General features: G+C 46.5%; 1 protein-coding gene across 3 annotated transcripts in view; it reads right to left on the minus strand.

Annotated features, from left to right (window-relative positions):
• ZNF395 (zinc finger protein 395) overlaps positions 1-17,739 on the minus strand; it is a 57,541-nt gene that overhangs the window by 12,587 nt on the left and 27,215 nt on the right. For all 3 annotated transcript variants that reach the window (XM_077331547.1, XM_077331557.1, XM_077331539.1), the window contains exons 3-8: positions 16,383-16,684; positions 14,174-14,286; positions 9,347-9,582; positions 8,405-8,505; positions 5,086-5,356; positions 891-983 (exon numbers count right to left, since the gene is read on the minus strand). In XM_077331547.1, the coding sequence (XP_077187662.1) occupies positions 891-983; positions 5,086-5,356; positions 8,405-8,505; positions 9,347-9,582; positions 14,174-14,286; positions 16,383-16,684 (1,116 nt within the window). The remainder of the gene's footprint in view (positions 1-890; positions 984-5,085; positions 5,357-8,404; positions 8,506-9,346; positions 9,583-14,173; positions 14,287-16,382; positions 16,685-17,739) is intronic.

Consider the following 17,739-nt stretch of genomic DNA (forward strand, 5'->3'; position numbering starts at 1 on the left):
GGCCGTGCTCAGCGTTGGTGGTGGCTTCTCTCCCACTAGCGTTGACCTGCCTCGAGGCTCCCTAGTGGCCTGAGGTACGTTCAGAAGCCCACACCCCTGGCATGGGTGGGCTGGGTCTCCTGGAGTGAGCACCCAGGTGGAAACCCAGACACAAACTTGGGGGGGGGGGGGGTCAGATATAAATGAAGTAATAAGACAAATTCCAGATCCTTACCAGGACACACTTAGAGCTATACCATGTGGGGTAGTCATGTTCTTCAGATCTACTAACATCTTTTATAAGTTAAAAGAAGTTTAACTTAAAATCTTTTATGTTAAAAACAGTGGGCTGCTATACAGAGGAAGCCCACTGTGTTATTCTTCTTACAGAAATCCCACCACTATCTGCCAAAAAAGACATAGGCTTGGATCCAGAGGAATATTTAAATGGGGGTTTCTACCTGTAGACCACAACAATATAATTTCTCCCTTCTCACTGCAGCTCAGAATGCCCCCAACCAGCTGTTCCTGGATACCTGGGGACCCCCAAGGATAACATTTGGGGTTGCAGCCAAGGGGGAATGTGAGAAGGCTGTCAGCAGTTTTCCATCCACAGAAACACTCCACCAGATCCAAACATAATATGAACAATGTCCCCCCCCCCCCCCACTAGAGCAAACAGCAGTTTGGGCAGGGGGGAGAGATTCCTATCAAGGAAATAACATTTGTCCCCTGCAGTCCCCAAACCCAGTTCTTCCAATTAGCCAGCAGTTCCCACAACCAAAACATGTCAATATGCTGCCTTTCACCAGCCCTCCTGGTGCATTTCTGAAACGGGCCTCTGCCCTCTGAATGGGAGCTCTGCATCAAGACTCCTGTCTGTCCTCATCAACATGAAAAACCAGACTCACCGGCGAGAGGGTTGGAATGGTGGATGTGGCAGCAGCCCAGCTGATGCTCGTGAATATGTGTGGGGAGACAGGGATCTGAATGGATGGCAAAGCCTGCAACGGAAACAAAGGCAAGTGGGTCACATAGCAACCAAGTGCACTTCCCTGTTCCTGCCGCCCTGAGAGCAATCCTCAGCACAGAAACCTATCCAAGTTTCTTTGAAAGGGCTTACTCCCAAGGTAGTGTTCATAGGATCGCTCTATTTGTATAATAAGCTTACAAGACATGCAGCTCTTTTGTTTTTAGCGCTTCAAGATTTTTATCTTCACCCAGTTGCAGAGGTTTAGGATGGAAAGCTGTATGTACTGAAAAGTTTAACGCCTTGCCTCAGACATGCAGACTTAACCAAACCAGAAGAAGAATTGCTTTTTATACCCCTCTTTTCACTGCCTGAAGGAGTCTCAAAGTGGCTTACTTCTCTTCCTGTCCTCACAACAGGCACCCTGTGAGGTAGGTGGGGTGGAGAGAGCTCTGACAGAGCTGCTCTGCAAAAACAGCTCTAGCAAGACTGTTAATAGCCAAGGTCACCCAGTTGGCTGCACGGGGGGAAGTGGGGAATCAAACTCAGCTATCAAGATTAGAGGCCGCAGCTCTTAGACCGTTTATGCCAGGGGTAGTCAAACTGCGGCTGTCCAGATGTCTATGGACTACAATTCCCAGGAGCCCCTGCCAGCGAATGCTGGCAGGGGCTCCTGGGAATTGTAGTCCATGGACATCTGGACGGCAGCAGTTTGACTACCCCTGGTTTATGCACTGGGAACTTCACTGCCCCGGCACCCATGCAGGAGCACAAATCAGGGGTGGATGAGGTGCACCAGGCCAAATGTTCCCCCGTGTGGGTGCAGGAAGAGGTGGGGCAACCTGCCACAACTAAAACTCCAGCCTGCAGCCTGGCATGAAACCTCCAATGCGTAAACAGTCTATGTGACAACCAAATTGACTCTTTACAGTCTTATGATTCAACTTTGGGCATTAAAATACCAGAAGGCAAGTTTATTGCAGCCAATATGTATACACAGTGTTATGGAAAGAGTCCTAACAGCCTAAGAAAACCATTTGGGGCATTTGAGAGGTCCTTACAGAAAGACAGTGTTCAAACACCTCTGCTCATCTCTTGCCTTGAAAAACCCATGCTAGGAAGCTTCATGGGGTTTCTATGAGTTGGCTTTGACTTGACAGAACACTTTAGCATGCAGAAAAGCTGATTTTTCAGCTAGACAGCCAAACACGCAAGACGTTTATTTAAAATACTGACGTGCCACACTCTGTTCCGATTCTTAGGATGATTTATAACAAGGCAAAAAAATACAATTCACATCCAGACACTGTAAACTACAGCTTACTCAAACAGCAAATAAGCAGGGGAGGGAATGACAAAGCATCTCATAAAAGTACTAATAATTAGAGCACTAAACTTCCAGAATTAGTAGCAACAATGAAAATCCAGGCACCGTAAAACAGTTTGGATTCCATTCTGCTGATGCCAGCAATTCCCCCAGGGAAAAAGAAATCTACATATTTAAATGGTAACTAGACAAAAATATCTTGGCCTTTAGCTTCCCATGTGAAGAGGGCCTTTAAAAACTGACATCTTACTTGTGTCAGAACATTAAAGGCATTTGACTAAAACTTGCCACCCCTTTTATTGTATTCCAGTTGGCTTTTGCAGTTATGATTCATCTCTTTCTCTTCATAAGTATATTTTCATATGTATATTAAATGCTAAATAAGGAACCGTTCTTCAAAATAAAGCCTACATGGCTAGGTGCCAAAAGATGTGTAAGAAGGGTATTATATAACACTAGAGGCAAAGCCCAGTGCTCCCAGGGAAACAACAACGGGCACTAGGATGCACACCTGTACTTTGGCCTTCCAGGGGGCTGGCTAAATGGCAAAAGCTCCTGCCCACCCCTGGACTCTTGAGGCCCTGCCTCCAAATCTCAAGGAACATTCCTGACCCAAAGGTCACCAACCTCCAGGTATAGCCTGGAAATCTCCTGGAATTGGATAGGATCTGCAGACTATAGAGATCAGCTCCCAAGGGGGAAATGGTTGTTTTGGAGGAAGGACCTTGCAATGATAACTCATTTCCAGGCTCCTGGAGATTAAAAAGGCTTGCTTGGGAGGGGGGAACTCTGTGGCACTGTGCCTCAGAGAGGTTGTAGGATGCCAGTCTCCATTTAGGACCTGGCGATGTGATGGAATTGCAGGCCATTTCCAGGCAACAAAGATCAGTCTCCCCAGAGAAAAGGGCTACTTGAGAAGGGGGGACTCTCTGACTTTGGATACCATGGAAGTGCAGGGATGCCAAGCTCCAAGTGGAAAACAAAGAGAAATGTTGTGTGGCAGTAATTCCTAACAATAAACGTTCAATATTTACAAACTTGTCACAGTTCCTTCCTTCAATGAAAATATTTAATTGATAGCAAAATGTGCATAAAATACTGAAAACCTTTCAGTCTGTATGTTCTTCACTTCAGTTCAATATCAAAGTAAATCAAAACAATTGCATGCTACAATCAAACATGAAAACATTGGTTAGCAAAGAACTTACAGAGGGTTTCTCATTTACTGCCTCTATCAGCTTTTCTCAACTTTTTTTACCTATGAGAACCCCCTGAAATATTCTTCAGGCTTTCCAAAACCCCAGAAGTTGGATCTCTTGGTCACAGCTGGAGGCTGGCATCCTCACCACTGTTCACTCCACGAAGTTGAAAGAGGCCAGGAGAACTTACTGGCAGCAGAGCACGCTCTGAGGCCGGATCCTCTTCCACCCAGCAAACTTCTGAAACTGGCAGGAAATGGAGAGCCGACTCCCTATCAGCCTTTCCTGGCTGAGAGCTCCCTCTTGATTGGGATAAAATACCAAGGCAGGCCATTCCTGGCTGAGGGCCATGACTTACTCGTGAGTAAACATTCCCACGGTAGAGGTTTTTCCTGGCCACCCTGAGATCCAGGGGGCCATTTCTGGGCCTCCCACAGGAAATCAGAGGTGGAGAGCTAACCCCAAGAGCCAGCTAGGAGCGTGGACTTCTCATCTGGCAAGCTGGGTTAGATTTCCCACTCCTCCCCCACATGCAACCAGTTGGGTGACCTTAGGCTCACCACAGCACTGATAAAGCTGTTCTGACCAAGCAGTAATATATCTCAGCTTCACCTCTTTCATGATTTTTTAATTAATTCTTCTCCCATCGGCTGACAAAGCAGCAGCAGGAAGTGGGGACTGCTGGTGGGAAGTCTACCACTATAGCACAAGACCTGCCAACCCTTTTATCAGACCTTCACCATTTCATTCTCACACTATTGTGAGGTAGGTTAAGCTCAGTGTGCATGACTAGTGCAAAGTCACCTAACAAGCATCTATGGCAGAGTAGGGACTTGAACTTGGGTTTCCCAGATCCCAACTGTGCTGGTTTATTCCACTGCAGCATTTTTCCTTCTATTGTTTCAAAAGCTGGAGGGGAGGGTGTTCTTTTGCTTAAAGATATACTCGAAAACCATAAATATCCTGCAATACGCCATCATCAGTTCAAAATGTGTTGCAAGAAATGGCAGACTGAGCTCTGCATGGTGCCTAATACTACGATTCTCGACAGAGTTATTCCATTCTTCAACTTGCTGAATATTAAAGAGCTCAAGACTGGAGTAACTCCATACAGGATAGCGCTGTTAGTGTTCACATGGGCACAATGATGAGCATCTAACTAGAAACGAGATGCATCCTCCACCCACGCAGAGCTTTAATGCTGGAGAAGAGCTGAACCCTGAAGGGATACAATGCCAACAACAGACATTTACAAAAATTTAGTGAAGCATTTCCCCAACCCGACGCCAACAGCAGGAGCAGGGACACTGGATTTACCAAGTACCCGGCTTGCTGGGAAGGAGGGGCAGCTGGGATGCAGGCAACCCATCGCTGTCCTTGGAAACAGCTAAGGCTGCTTTTAGAAAGATGACACCTACAGTGACATACTCTTTAAAATAGAAAAGCACATGATTAACAGTAAAGCCACTCATTTCCAAATGGGAATAGGTGCAGAGAGGGAAGGACTGATTTCAACTAGAGTTCAATCATCCTAGGTGGCCCAAGCAGAGTCCAAACCTACGTAGACTCACACACACACACACCAATAACAAGCTAATCGCTGTACTGACCTGGTATGCATGGTCAGCCTGGATATGCCAAAAAGAACTGGGGGCAGACTGGCTGAGGGCACTGCTGGCCAAGGAAGGCTCCAAAGGGGTAGCCTGATCTGGAACAAGGATCTCAGATTTGGATGGAGACTGCTGGATGATAAGGGGGGAGGAGTCCGAAGGGTGGTTGGCAACGGTCCCCACAGGCTCAGGTGGTGTCTCTTCCTTCACTTGCATTTCAGTGTAGTAGAAGTCTTCTTCCCTCTTCCTCTGATCAGAGTTGGCTCCATCCCTACAGCAGGTGGAGTAAGGAAGACATGCTCAAGAGAAAGTTCAGGCAACAATGCCATCCTTGGGCAGTTCACAACATAATTAATGACAATTCCATAAAAAATAGTATAAAAACACTGTTAAAACATTAATCAGTCATCGATCATAACCCGCTGTGTAATTAGCCACCATTATTTTGACCTGGTGCAATCTCTTCTTGCATTTGAGAGAATTTTCAGAGGAGGGCCCATTCCACGATGTTGCTGTTACTCACCCAACCAAATGCCTGGAAAAACTCCATTTTGCAGGCCCTTCTGGACTGTGAGAGCTCCTGCAGGGCTTGCAGCATTTCTGGAACTCATTACACCAGGTTGGGGACAGGATCAAAAAGACACTGGCTCTGATTTAGGCCAGACGTACATCTCTAGGGCCAGGGGTCACCAGCCTGTTTGTATTGGCAGAGTGGGGCATTCTTAGGAGGTGTCAGTCAGGCTGTCCCACAAGGCCCAGACCACAAATGGGCTTGAAGGTCAATACCAAAACCTTGAACCTGATCTAGAATTCAACTGGGAGCCAGTGCAGTTGCCTGAGAACAGGCCAGAGATGGGCCCTCCAAGGTGTCTTAGTGAGGACCTGTGTTGCTGTTCTGAACCAGCTGCAATTATCAAGAGATCTGTGTGTTGGGGGAGTCAGTAGTGCTAAGGAGCTGGAAAACCAACAGAGTATCAAAGTGGGTGGGCAGGTAACTGTGAATTTCCTGCATTCTGCAGGGGATTGATGACCTGGAGGTCCCTTCCAACCCTAAAATTCTACGATTCTATGAAAAAGGGATATGGGGGAAATCCCAACCAAAGTCCCTGAGACAAAAGAGGTTGTGCCTTTGTGGGAAAAAGGGCAAAACAAAACTTCTGATTTTTGACTGCACCTGTCTAGTTAGCCAAACCAGTTTCATTCTAGCACCCGAAAGGAAATTAACACATCCTCCCCACCAGAGGGCCCCCCTCTACATCACATCAAAAGCACAGCTTGAAAACACAGCTGTGACAACCCACACTATATCCCCGACCACACTGGAGAGCAAAACCTTTAAGAACTCATGAACACATAAACCTGATTAAAATATCAGTGCAACAGTAGTCTTTTGCATACAATAGAACTGTGTCTAGGCAATGGGTATAGAGCAGGATCACACCCACAGGCCCTACACTCCATCTATGTGCAAAGGAGTTACATGCGCATAGACACTGTCTCTCCACACCCTGAAAAAACAACATAAGGTTGCACATATGTAGGCTCCACGGTGATGGCAACCTGAGAATTTTATACTCATTGACTGTGCATGCTTATGTTATGGGTGTACAGGGATGCTGTCAAAACCATGTCAGAGATGTAGGCAGCTATCTACAAATACAGATCTACAAATCTATCTACAAATACAGAGTGTGTGCCCTGCAGCCTAGAGTGCCTCAGGTCTGTTTCTGTGCCAAAGTGGGTAAAAGAAGCCAAAATATAACACCTATATGTTTTTTTTATTTAAACTCATATGATGGATTCCCATAGACATATGTCCTCAAACTGAGGCAAATATTTCCCTCCAAACTGAAATGTTGTTCCCTGCCAGACTGAACAGACCTTGTAGCATGGGTTTTTTTGTTATAAAATAAAGCTGACTTTCCCATCCTGTATGATGATGAAGAAGATGAAGAAGAAAGGTTTTATATGCCGCTTTTCTCTACCCGAAGAAGTCTCAAAGCGGCTTACAGTCACCTTCCCTTACCTTAGCAACTAACAAGCAGAAGATTTTATCCTATGTAGAAGAAATGGGTAGTTGGAATGAGGAATTAAAGCTTTTACATACAAACTAGTTGTTTTCCCTTCCTAGAAGTACTAGAATCCCTCTGACTTCTGAGCAGACTGAAGCAAGCTTTCTCTCACACAAATCCAAGGAAACTCTCACACTTGATTTCCTCTTTTTTAACTGGCCAGGGATCCTCCTTTCTCTTCTTAGAATAATTCTCCCCTCTCCTTTGGGCTGAATTGGGAGATTCATCTTACTGCCCAAATTCCGTCTGTCAAATATCTGCCCCAGTTCTTCAGACACTGTGTAGTTCACCTTTCAGTTTTTAGTAAAGATTCTACTTTAACTAAGATTTCTCCTCAGACCAAGCGTATAAGCCATGGCACCTAATTTTACCACAAAATCTGGGCAAACTTATTGACTCGCGTATAAGCTGAGGGTGGGAAATGCAGCAATTACTGGCACATTTACATTAATTGAGGCACCAGTAGGTTAAATGTTTTTGAATATTTATTTCAAAGAAAAACAGTAAACTAGCTCTGTCAATGCAAAAGAGGGCCAACAAACCAGAGCAGAACAACAGTACCCGAAGTTGGCAACCTCCTACAACAAGTACAACAGCTACCAAACTGGGAGAATGGACTACTCTAACTACAGCTACAGTGCCCCCACCCCAGAACAAAACACTGAAATAAAGAACTGTCAAACTCAACACTGAAAGAAAGAACTGTTCCATGTATCCCCCATGTTGTATGTAAACCGCCCTGAGCCATCTGAAAGGACGATATAGAAATCAAATAAATAAATAATAAAAATGAACACCGAAAGAAACACAACCCCAAGAAGAAAAGGCAAACAATGCTGCCCCCCCCCCCAAAAAGAATAAACATTAGGAGAAACAGTAAATCCCAAAGCACTCCCAAAATCCACCTCACCCCACCCCACCCCCAGAAACCAAAAAAAAAATAGTTTGGAAGAAGGAAAAAGGAAAAAAAAAAAAAGGTCAGAGTCCCTCACTCAAACCATTGCTGCCCTACAAGCAGCCAGAGCAAGCAAGCTTCAGCTTGCAGGAGGTTTGCAGAAGCAATGTAACGATTGGCTGGCTGGGAGCAGGCTGTTAGTTCAATTACCGTATATACCCGCATATAAGCCAAAGAGGACTTTTTCAATGTGAATACTGTGCTGCTTATACATGAGTATATATGGCACTTATAGCAATTTATCTAGTGCGGCTTTGACAAATGTGGCTTAAACCATAATTGGAAGCCTTACCCCAAGTGCTGAGTCTTCACATGTCTCTTGATCCCAACAATAGAACGAAGGACTTTGCCACAGCTGGGCCACAAACACTTGTACATCACCTTCACAGAATTCTAGGAGAAACATAGATCAGGGTCAGCCTGTGGCCAGGCCCTCAAGGGACTCCAAATATCTGTGCAATTAACAGTTTCAGAACTTCTCTTTCTCTTGAAGGCACTCTCCCCCAATCATCAGGGCAACATTAATTGTCCACCCCCCACCCCCATACACACACACACACCTCATTTTCTTACATAATTCCTGGGCAAATTCAAATTGAGGAAGTAAAGACTTAACTATGACTCCTAATTTTTAAAAATTAATTCTAGAATTTATTAATTCATTTTCTTCAAAAGCTGTAGGAACCAAAAAAGAATTCAACACTCCCGCTCCCACTTCTGCTCTCCCCACAATCCCTATTTTTTTCATTAATTGTAAGATTTATTATTAACCTTTCCTAAATATTTAGGGAGGAGCCTCTTGTGGCGCAGAGTGGTAAGGCAGCAGACATGCAGTCTGAAAGCTCTGCCCATGAGGCTGGGAGTTCAATCCCAGCAGCCGGCTCAAGGTTGACTCAGCCTTCCATCCTTCCGAGGTCGGTAAAATGAGTACCCAGCTTGCTGCTGGGGGGTAAACGGTAATGACTGGGGAAGGCACTGGCAAACCACCCCGTATTGAGTCTGCCATGGAAATGCTGGAGGGCATCACCCCAAGGGTCAGACATGACCCAGTGCTTGCACAGGGGATACCTTTACTTTTTTAAAATATTTAGGAGGGAAAAAAATGAATTCACCAATCCTCTCTCTGCTCTCCATACAACTTTTTAAAATTTATTGTAGAATTAACCTCCTCAAAAGATCTAGGAGGGAAAAAAGAAATCAATCACTCATCTCCCACTCTTTCTACTCTCCACACCTTTCTTTTCCTTGGAGCAGGCTCCTCAAAGACAAAAGGATCCGAGTCCGTCTCAAAGCCATCATCAGCCCGAGGGGAGCTGAAGGCTTCACTTGCATACTTGGGGCTGGCCTCAGAGTGGGGGGGCGAAGGGGTGGAGATGCCACTGCCACCACTCCAGTGCCCGCTGGTGGTACTGCTGCCGCCGTCGGACATATCACCACTCTCTTTCCACACGTCGCACGCTGCTTGGGATGCTGAGGCACAGAAAGAGAGAGAGAGAAACAGGCATGAACAACCATCTCGCACTCAAAGGGTACCAGGTGGGAAAGGGGGGGGGGGGAGGTGGTTAAGTTCCAGTGCACAGCAGTGTGATCTGCCAGTTCTTACAGCGCTTTTGTGGAGATACATACAAGAAAACTTGTGGCCATCACAAGTCTGGGGGGGGGGGTTTATACTCCAATTTTCACTACCTGAAGGAGTCCCACCTTTCCCTTCATCTCTCCACAACAGATGCCCCGTAAGGTAGGTGGGGCTGAGACAGCTCTAAGAGAGCTCTGCAAGAACAGCTCTAAGAGTACTGTGACTAGCCCAAGGTCACCCAGCTAGTTGCATCTAGAGGAGTGAGGAGTTAAACCCAGTCCTCCAGATTAGAGTCTGCTGGCTCTCAACAAAACATCCAGGGACAGAAACAAGCTGAAAAACTAATAATCTTTCTTAATAAGAACAGCAGCAAACCATACTTAGAAATCCTGTGCATCACCTGATCCCAACCAGTTTGTTGATACCATTTTAAGGAGAAAGAGTAATAGCGGGGCAGAGAGAATATAAGAAGTTATAAAAGAAAGTCCTTCCCTCAGAAGCTTGCCACATGAGATCCTTTAAACAAAGATGCCAGGGACCGAATCATCTGCGTGCAAAGCAGGTGCTCTACCACTGAGCCAGCCACAACCTCCACATGACTGCATTCAGCTATGCAATGGGTTTATTTCTACTAAACAAAAATGCGCTTCCTAAATACAACACCTTGCATATTCATATCAGATGTATTCATCCAAATCAGCAAATGAGGAATTATTTATTTTATATCAAACACTAGAAATTAAGCCCGCTGTAAGAAAAATACAGCGGACACTAGTGGGCAGTGGGTGGGTATGGGAGGGCCCCCCCCCCCTTGGGAGGGAGGAAGGAAGGAAGGAAGGCATAGAGAAAGGGAGAGAGAGGGAGAGAAAGTGAAAGAGGGGGGAGGAGGGGATGGGTCCGCGGTGCAGGTGTGGGGTGGAGGGAGCTGCGAGGGCTCCACTCCTGCCGGCTGCAGCCGGCGAATGGGGGGCTTCTGCCGGGCTCAGGGAGGCTGTCCCTTGGGCCTGGGCAAAGCCCCCCCGGGCGGCTCCGATCCAATCTCGGGGCTTCGGGACGGGGCAAGGGTCAGGCCCGCCGCGTCTGCCTGTCCCTTTGGCTGGGCCTAGGCCTCCCCTGGATGGCGGGTCCTCGGAGCCTACTTTCCCTCTCAGCGGCCATCACAGGAATGGCGGCCGTGGGGTGAAGGTGGCCCACGCTGGGGGTTGGGAGGTGCTGCACGCCTCCCAAGTGGTCAGTCCTCGGGCTAGGGGCCAATCGCGTGGTTGGCAACTGGCCCCTTGGCCCAGGACTGACAATCGGAGGGCCCAATCGGGAGGCTTCCCCATTGGGCCCTTCATTTGTCAGTCCTGGGCAGGGGGCCAATTATTGCCCCCCCCCATCCTGGACAGCGCCCACCCCCCAAGCCCTTATTGTTTTATTTATACCACTCCCGTGGAGTGGTTACAGATGGCTTAGTTCACACTACTCTGGTAAAGCTGCGTCAGGCTGCAAGTGAGATGGAATATTCTTCCATGCAAAACCCTAACCCCTCCCCCATACACCTAAATGGGCAACCATTTAGGAAAGGCTCGAAGTAGTGGGTGGGCATTTATGGTTCGCCACACTGACTTCCAAAGGGCCGAAGAGTAGCCTGATGAGAAGGCTCCCTGCTACCTGTTTCAGACTGTGTGGACATGAAATCAGCAGGTACGGACTACCTGTGACTCCTCTTCATTCCTGATTTGAGGCTATCAGGGGCCTCAGGGACACCAGAGGCCAGGATCAAAAGAGAGGTAGGACCCCCACTTCTCACAAACCAAACCAACTGGATGAGATTTAGTGACATGTTTACTGGGGAAAGGACAGAACCTCATGGCATTCCACAAGTGAGATCCCAAACTGGCATCCCCAAGGACAACTCTCTGCATCTGCAGTGGGCACGAGTTGACTGAAACCCCCAAAGCCACCTTCCTGATTGGGAGAAATGCTGGGTATAAATATTTTCAGCAAATGAAATGCTGTTCCCTTCTCATCAACTCTATTTTCAAACCGCTCCAGCAAGATAGGATTGGCCAACTATGTCAGAGGCCATAGATAAATCAAGCAGGGCCAAAAGGGTTGTATTACCCATGGCCAACTATAACTGGAGAATGTCCACAAGGTCCAAACACCAGGCCTGAGGCCAGAACAAAACAGGCCCAAAGCAAGCTGTTCAGGGTATGTTAGAGCCTCAAGTATGGTTTGAGCTTCTAAACGTACAACAGGTAAACATAGCTTAGAGCTGCACGTCAGCATTCATTTCCTACTGTTTCTGCTTTAGAACTTCACTCCCAGTTCACAAGTTCAGACATGACAGCTGAGAGACTGAGCTGTAATCTGGGAGGTTGCCAGTTCAAATGTCACTTCAGCCACAAATACTCTCAGTGATCTCAGGCAAGTGTCTTTCTCTCGCTCTCTCTCTCTCTCAGACCCCACTATCTGCAATAGGACAACTGTAATATTGGACAACCTCACAAAGCTATTGCAAGGATATTGTGATAATGTGACATGCTACCAATACTGAAACAGCTGTACAAACATACTATACTAGGTGCTGCTATTATTGTGCCAAATCTTACTCAGCAGAACTATGGTCTGCAAACCCTCTTCATACCATGGCTTCCAGTTTGGGGTTTTCCAGCCTGACATGGTCAGTTCAGACAGCGTGCCAAACTAGAGTTATGCTTCCTTAGTCCCACTAGGGGAGAGGTGATAGAAGCCAGTGTTTTGCATCCAAATAATTGCTTCAATTAAAGCAGGCGGCTGGAAACAAAAGAGCAAAATGTGCCCCCCACCCCATTTCCGTGGGGGGGGGTTCCCCTTAAGCATTGCTGACCATGCAGCTTGCAGCTGATCAACGGGCTTGGCTGCAACACTCAGCTGCAGGACTCCGGCATTTCCCACACTGGCAGGATCCTATTTTTATGCTCTCAGATCCAAGGCGACTCTCCAGAGAAATGGGAAGCGCCTCTAAATAGGAGCACTGACTCCCTGGTGCTCCCGTGCCTGCCGCTCCTGTAATAGGTCTGAGCATCCGACGGAAAAGCAGCAGTGGGTCGGGTTTCTTGTCCCATGTATCTCGCTGACTCTGGGAATGCAGACGGCATCCCTCATTCAACCAGCTGCCCTTCTAGGCAGCTGTCTGGCGGCTACAGAGGGGGAACAGAACAGATTGCCACAAACAGCAACCTTGAGGGATTTGACTCACAGCTTCTGAGATTGTAGGGGGTTTTCCCTCCCCCCCTAAGGAAAGTGTTCTGCCTTCCTGGCTTCCAATTGTTCTCCTATCTTGCTTGAAATGAGGCCAGAGTGAGTTCCTAACCCTGAGTCCATCTCCCATGGCTAATGTGGAGGTCACTGAAATATACATTTTTTAAAATTAAAAAAAAAATCAGAGAGGAATCAGAAGCCCAAGGAAGGTGGGAGGGCAAAACCTGTGCCCCATCTGACAATCTCTGTGAAGATCCTTTACTCCTTAACAGTCACTTTTCTCATCTCCCACTTCCCAAAAAATGCTTGCACAGGGGATACCTTTACCTTTACTTAGAATGATATCAGCTAGACATCAGGAAAAAATGTTCACAGTCAGAGTAGTTCAGCAGCGGAACTGGCTGCCTAAGGAGGTGGTGAGCTCCCCCTCACTGCTAGTCTTCAAGCAGCAGCTGGAAAGAGACTTACCCTGGATGCTTCGGGCTGATCCTGCATTGAGCAGGGGGTTGGACTAGATGGGCATGGGGGTGGACTAGATGGCCCTTCCAGCTCTATGATCCTATGATTGAAATCCTGCACAGCTCCTATTTATTTAAGTGGGATTTGCACAGGAGAGCGTCCTGTGGGTGAGAGCTGCCTGCCTCCTGGTCTGCGGTCTCTAATGACATCCAAAACCTATCCCCAAGGCAATTGCCTCATAGCAAGAGGGCAGGGGGAAGATAGAGGAGTGGGACAAGGAGCTTGGAGGTCAGGAGCCTAGGTAGCTTAAGGAAGAGTAGCCACCGGATGGAACAAGTGGTAAAAAGAGGCTGAAGGGAAATCTAGCACAGATTGAAACCTAACAAGCCAAGAATGGGACTCAGCCTACTGACTCCTCTTCTTCAGTTGCAAAAGGAAACCAAGCTTTGGAACATGGGCTCCAGTGATTGGCTGGCAGTATGAAGCCTCTTTATTGGTCAGGCCTGGTTTAAATTCTAGGGGAAGCTGGCTTTCTTCTGACCTTAACTCAGGGCAGGCATTATCTACAGGTCACTGTATTTTTGGCTCTAGCCATGTGAGATTTGTGCACAGGAAGGAAGGAAGGACTACCAGAGCCAGGAACGACACTGAGAGAGCAGGGAGGGGTTGAAACTTCCCAAGTTTGAGTTAAGCAGCCAAGGTATTTTGCTGACATCTCTAAATTCATGTCACTGCACTGTTTGCTGTGCCTGCAGAAATAGGCTCTCCCTGGCTGAACAGCTGCTGCAGCAAACTCACCAGGGATGCTGGTGTCACTGTTAGGGGGGCTCTGGACAACTGGACTGCAGGATAAGCTGGTCAGGACCATTGCTGCCATCATCTCATCCATGTCCACTGCAGCATCCGATTTCCTGCAACAGGAGGAAGAAAAAAAAGTAAGCCTCCCAGATCAAGGGGCCAATGTCTTCTGGTGAACATAGCACTGGAGATGGAAGAGCTGAATTCAAGTCCCACCACAACATCCTGTGCAGCTCCTGCTTATTTCAACTGGCTCATAAAGAAAGTATCCAGGGTAGATTGTACCGCAGAACTACTGCAACCATTAACACTCCCCAATGGAGGAACTCATTGTTAAAAACCAGTCTTCCAATAAAGCATCTTGATTTTTAAAAACTTTTAAAGCACATTTAGGAACAAGCTTTAAAAGACAGCTCTAAAATAAGCAAGGTTTAATAAAGGCCAGGACACCTTTTTAAATACAGGCAGGAAAATGTACACAGCTTGGACTTTCATACCAAAACAGCAGCACCGCCTTAAACAGAGTTAAACTTTATAATCCCATTCAAGTCCCTGGATTTAGAACAGAATAACTCTGTTTAGGATGGCACTGTAGGAGTTCCATTCTCCTGCTTCTCCAGGAGGGCTAAAAAAGGTCTATAAAACATGCTTTTAGCATAATGAATTATTCAAGCCGTTAGTCCAAACAGCCCCCAAGAGCAGGTCTTTGGAACACTGAGTACCTGGAAATCAGTCGACAGCATGCATGGTCTTTTCATTGCCAATTTTAAATATAAAGCGTTAGCTGGGTCAGAGTTAAGAGATTTCTTGGGGGATTGCAGGTTTGCCCACCAGAATTAAGTAATGGGCCTTAACCAAGGACATTCTAAGTAAATCTGTATCTACTCCGGGGAGAAAACCGAAAATAGACACACAGAAATTTCACATTAAAATAATAATCCCAGTTTGACACCAAGAAAGAAGAAGAATTGTCCTCAAAAACTTATCAGGGACCCCAATGAAAAAAATTTAGTAGTGTTGGATGAGTATCCCCATAAAGATGCTTCATCTTCCCCCTGCAACCCAAAGGTAACGAAGTGTGTTGGGTCTCTTATCAGATTCAAAAGGGAAGCGATTTTTCACTGACTGTGTACTGCACAGAGTTTATAGAAGTCTGTGGTCTCTGGACAGACCCTTCCTGCAGGAACCTAGGGGAGGGCCTTTCCTACCACAACCCACTGTGGAACTCACTCCCCTGATAGACTAGATTGGTCACCAGGCCTTCCAAAACAAACCGATGGTATTTTTATTTCAGAGAGGCTTTGAACAACTGTGAAATTTTTCACAGTCAGAGTCGCTCAGCAGTGGTATCAACTACTTAAGGAGGTGGCGAACTCCTCCTCACTAGCAGTCGTCAAGCAGCAGCTGGACAGATACTTATCATGGATGCTTTAGGCCAATCCCGCACTGAGTAGGGGGTTGGACTAGAGAGCCTGTATGGCCCCTTCTAACTCTGTTATTCTAACTTTGTGAAAGGTGTGATCACTCTTGTTTAAGCGTAATTTGCTTGCTATTTCATCATACTGGATTTTTTTAATGAGGCTCACCCAGCCCTCAGCAATTCTGTTGTGTCCACCTGGCAGGACTTCCAAGGCCTCAGAAATGGACTGAGAAAGATGGGGTTGTTTCCCATGATTTCTTCTCTCATCCAGCAGCTCTTTCTGGGCCCAGAGCTGTGTCCTTGCTTTCTTCCTGGCCTCTTACAGGAGCCCATTTTAAAGAGTCTGTCTAGCCCTGTCTATCAAGCCCCATCTGGCTAGCCACACCTGGCTGATTCCTGGGGAGTGGAGATTGCTTTCTCCTCTCCCTTTCTTCCTCCAGCAAGGCTGTCAATCTTCTCTTCTCCTCCAGCCCCTCTCCCAATTGGCTGTGGCCTGGGTGGGCTGGGCTAGGCCAACAAACAATGAGTTGGGCCTGACCCTCAATTCATAAACTCTGAAAGTAAATTAAAAGCATGCACATTAAATAGGCATTATTTATACAGGATGAGAACATTCTGTTGTCCTAATGTTTTTTCTCTCTTCTTATCAGAGCAGATAATATGAAGTCTCCTCTCAAGAGAGCAGGGAGGTGTGCTCAGAAGACCTTCAGAAAGAAAGACAGCAAAGGTTCTCCAATCCAGCAATTCTGCTGGCCCACCAAAGGAGGCCATAGTGATGACAGACCATACCTTTTGGGTACGTCAATATTCCTTGAAACTGATCTCGGAGCAGATGCTGTGGCAATAGGAGCTGTAGTTGGACATTGTTCCATTGCCACAGGGACAGTGTTGTAGCCCATCGTTGTGGGAATTCCATGGTCCAACTCAAGAGTCGGGAGAGGCGGTATCTGGACCTCGGCTAGCCTCACGTCCTTGGCTTTCCTGCAGACGTGAAACCCTTGCTCCAGGAGCAACACCTTCACTTCATTACTCATGGGATCATGGTGGTCCACCAGACCAGCATTTTCTTGACCATTGTAGAAGACATAAACCTACAAAGGGAAAACTTACTGTCAAGTTAAAGCTGGTATTTCATCCTCCAACACAGGTGTTATTTTGCAGATACCCAGCACAGCTCCCAATTTCACTTCTTGCACAATGTCTGTTCTGAAAAATAATTCGGCCCATTCCTGGAAAACAGATCTGTCCATAGCCATGAGCTCTAACAGCTGGAGGCAGTCTCCATGTTCTGAGGCGGAATCACTCTGATAACTACACAAAAAAGTAGGGGGTAGCCGTCACTTCAAACCCGGCTTTCCAAAAATATCTGACTAGTCATCATTAGAGGCAAGAATATCGGACAAGATGGACTGTGAATCTAATCCAACCAAGCATTCTTGGGATTCTAATATGTCATGTTTTAATCACATGTAAAACAGGATTTTGTTTTTAAATTCAAAATCAATTTGCAGAAGCCTGAATAGCAGGAAAGGATTGAGTTTATATTATTATTATTATTATTATTATTACTATTATTATTATTATTATATTCCGCCCTTCCCCAGGGGCTCAAGTTGCCATACTTGGGAGTGTTACAGGGAGCCAGACATTTCATACCTACGCTTTTTATGCCTAACAAGGTCCACATGCATTTAGACTCAGGTTGTGTAACACAAGTAGCAACAGGTAGTGTAAGAAGCAAGTGGCTGCCAGCTGGTTTTCACAATATCTTCAGATGAAATCCAGGACAGGCTGTTGAGGCCCCCTGTTATACCATTCCTTACCAAACGTGCTCAGATTCAAACAAAATGAGTGCATTTGGCAAGGATGGGGCTCAATCTTCTAACAGCAAAACCATCCCTCCCCTACTCTGTGGAGAGGCCCTATTCAAGTTCCATATGGGTCTTCCCCCTCCAATATGACCTAATTGGAGATAGCTATTGCCTAACTTCCCTAAGTCTATTTTTATGAATGTAATTATATCTATGCTGAGATGCGCACACTTGTGTAAGCTATTCTTGGGGCCTATTTATAGGGGAACTCCAATTACCGTGTGGAAAGATCGAGGATGCAGCAGCAACCAGTTCTGTGATAAAGAGGTGCAGAA

The sequence above is a fragment of the Paroedura picta genome, chromosome 1, assembly GCF_049243985.1.
Source record: "Paroedura picta isolate Pp20150507F chromosome 1, Ppicta_v3.0, whole genome shotgun sequence".
NCBI lineage: Eukaryota > Metazoa > Chordata > Lepidosauria > Squamata > Gekkonidae > Paroedura > Paroedura picta.